This window comes from Eurytemora carolleeae, unplaced genomic scaffold (genome assembly GCF_000591075.1).
Source record: "Eurytemora carolleeae unplaced genomic scaffold, Eaff_2.0 scaffold209, whole genome shotgun sequence".
Taxonomy (NCBI): Eukaryota; Metazoa; Arthropoda; class Copepoda; order Calanoida; family Temoridae; genus Eurytemora; species Eurytemora carolleeae.
The window spans coordinates 183,240-183,966 of NW_019397113.1; the positions used below are offsets into that span (position 1 = coordinate 183,240).

The 727-nt window shown below is 36.7% G+C and overlaps 1 protein-coding gene across 1 annotated transcript; it reads right to left on the minus strand.

The window, feature by feature from the left end:
- On the minus strand, positions 1–727 carry LOC111711960 (integumentary mucin C.1). The gene is made up of 2 exons (XM_023486450.1): positions 697–727; positions 1–497 (listed from the first exon to the last, which is right to left on the minus strand). The coding sequence occupies exons 1-2, from the start codon at positions 725–727 to the stop codon at positions 94–96; spliced, it is 435 nt and encodes a 144-aa protein (XP_023342218.1). The 3' UTR covers positions 1–93.

Genomic DNA, 727 nt, shown 5'->3' on the forward strand with positions numbered 1-727 from the left:
TATATTTTCTATTTTTTATCAATACTTTTTTATTGAATTAATTGTAATAATTCTTTAGTGTTACAATGATTGATATTGTTTGAAAGATAAAGTTTAATATTTAGCAATAATGATTGATGATATAATCATTGTTATTGAAGAGAATATGCTTCCAGCTCCAGCTGTTGTAGTTGTTGGTCCTGTGGTGGTTGATGATCCAGTTGTAGTTGATGATCCTGTGGTGTTTGATGATCCTGTGGTGTTTGATGATCCATTAGTTGTGGATGATCCAGTTGTAGAAGATGATCGAGTTGTAGTTGATGATCCTGTGGTAGTTGATGATCCTGTGGTAGTTGATGATCCTGTGGTGGTTGATGACCCTGTGGTGGTTGATGATCCAGTGGTTGTTGAAGATACAGTTGAGCTTGATGTTCCGGTTGTTGTCGTTGTTGGGGTTGTTGGGGTTGTTGTTGTTGTTGTTGTCGTTGTTGTTGGGGTTGTTGTTGTTGTTGTTGTTGTTGTTGTTGTTGTTGTTGTTGTTGTTGTTGTTGTTGATGTTGATGATGTTGATGATGTTGATGATGTTGATGATGATGATGATTCTTCTTTTGCAACTACCAAACTCAGCCCAAGAAGAAGAAGTACAACAAATTTTACAGACATAGTTCCGCCAAAGTTGTATATTGTAGAAGGTGTGTAGCTTGTATGGATGATAACCGACACTGCTCTGTTTGACAAGGTTTTCCAT

What these genes read in the sequence shown, in the direction of transcription:
- LOC111711960 (XM_023486450.1), bottom strand. Translation starts at nt 727, where the DNA reads ATGGAAAACCTTGTCAAACAGAGCAGTGTCG. An exon ending in TGTCAAACAGAGCAGTGTCG is followed by an intron (nt 498 to 696) that starts GTTATCATCCAT and finishes CAACAACAACAA; the next exon opens with CAACAACAACAACAACAACA.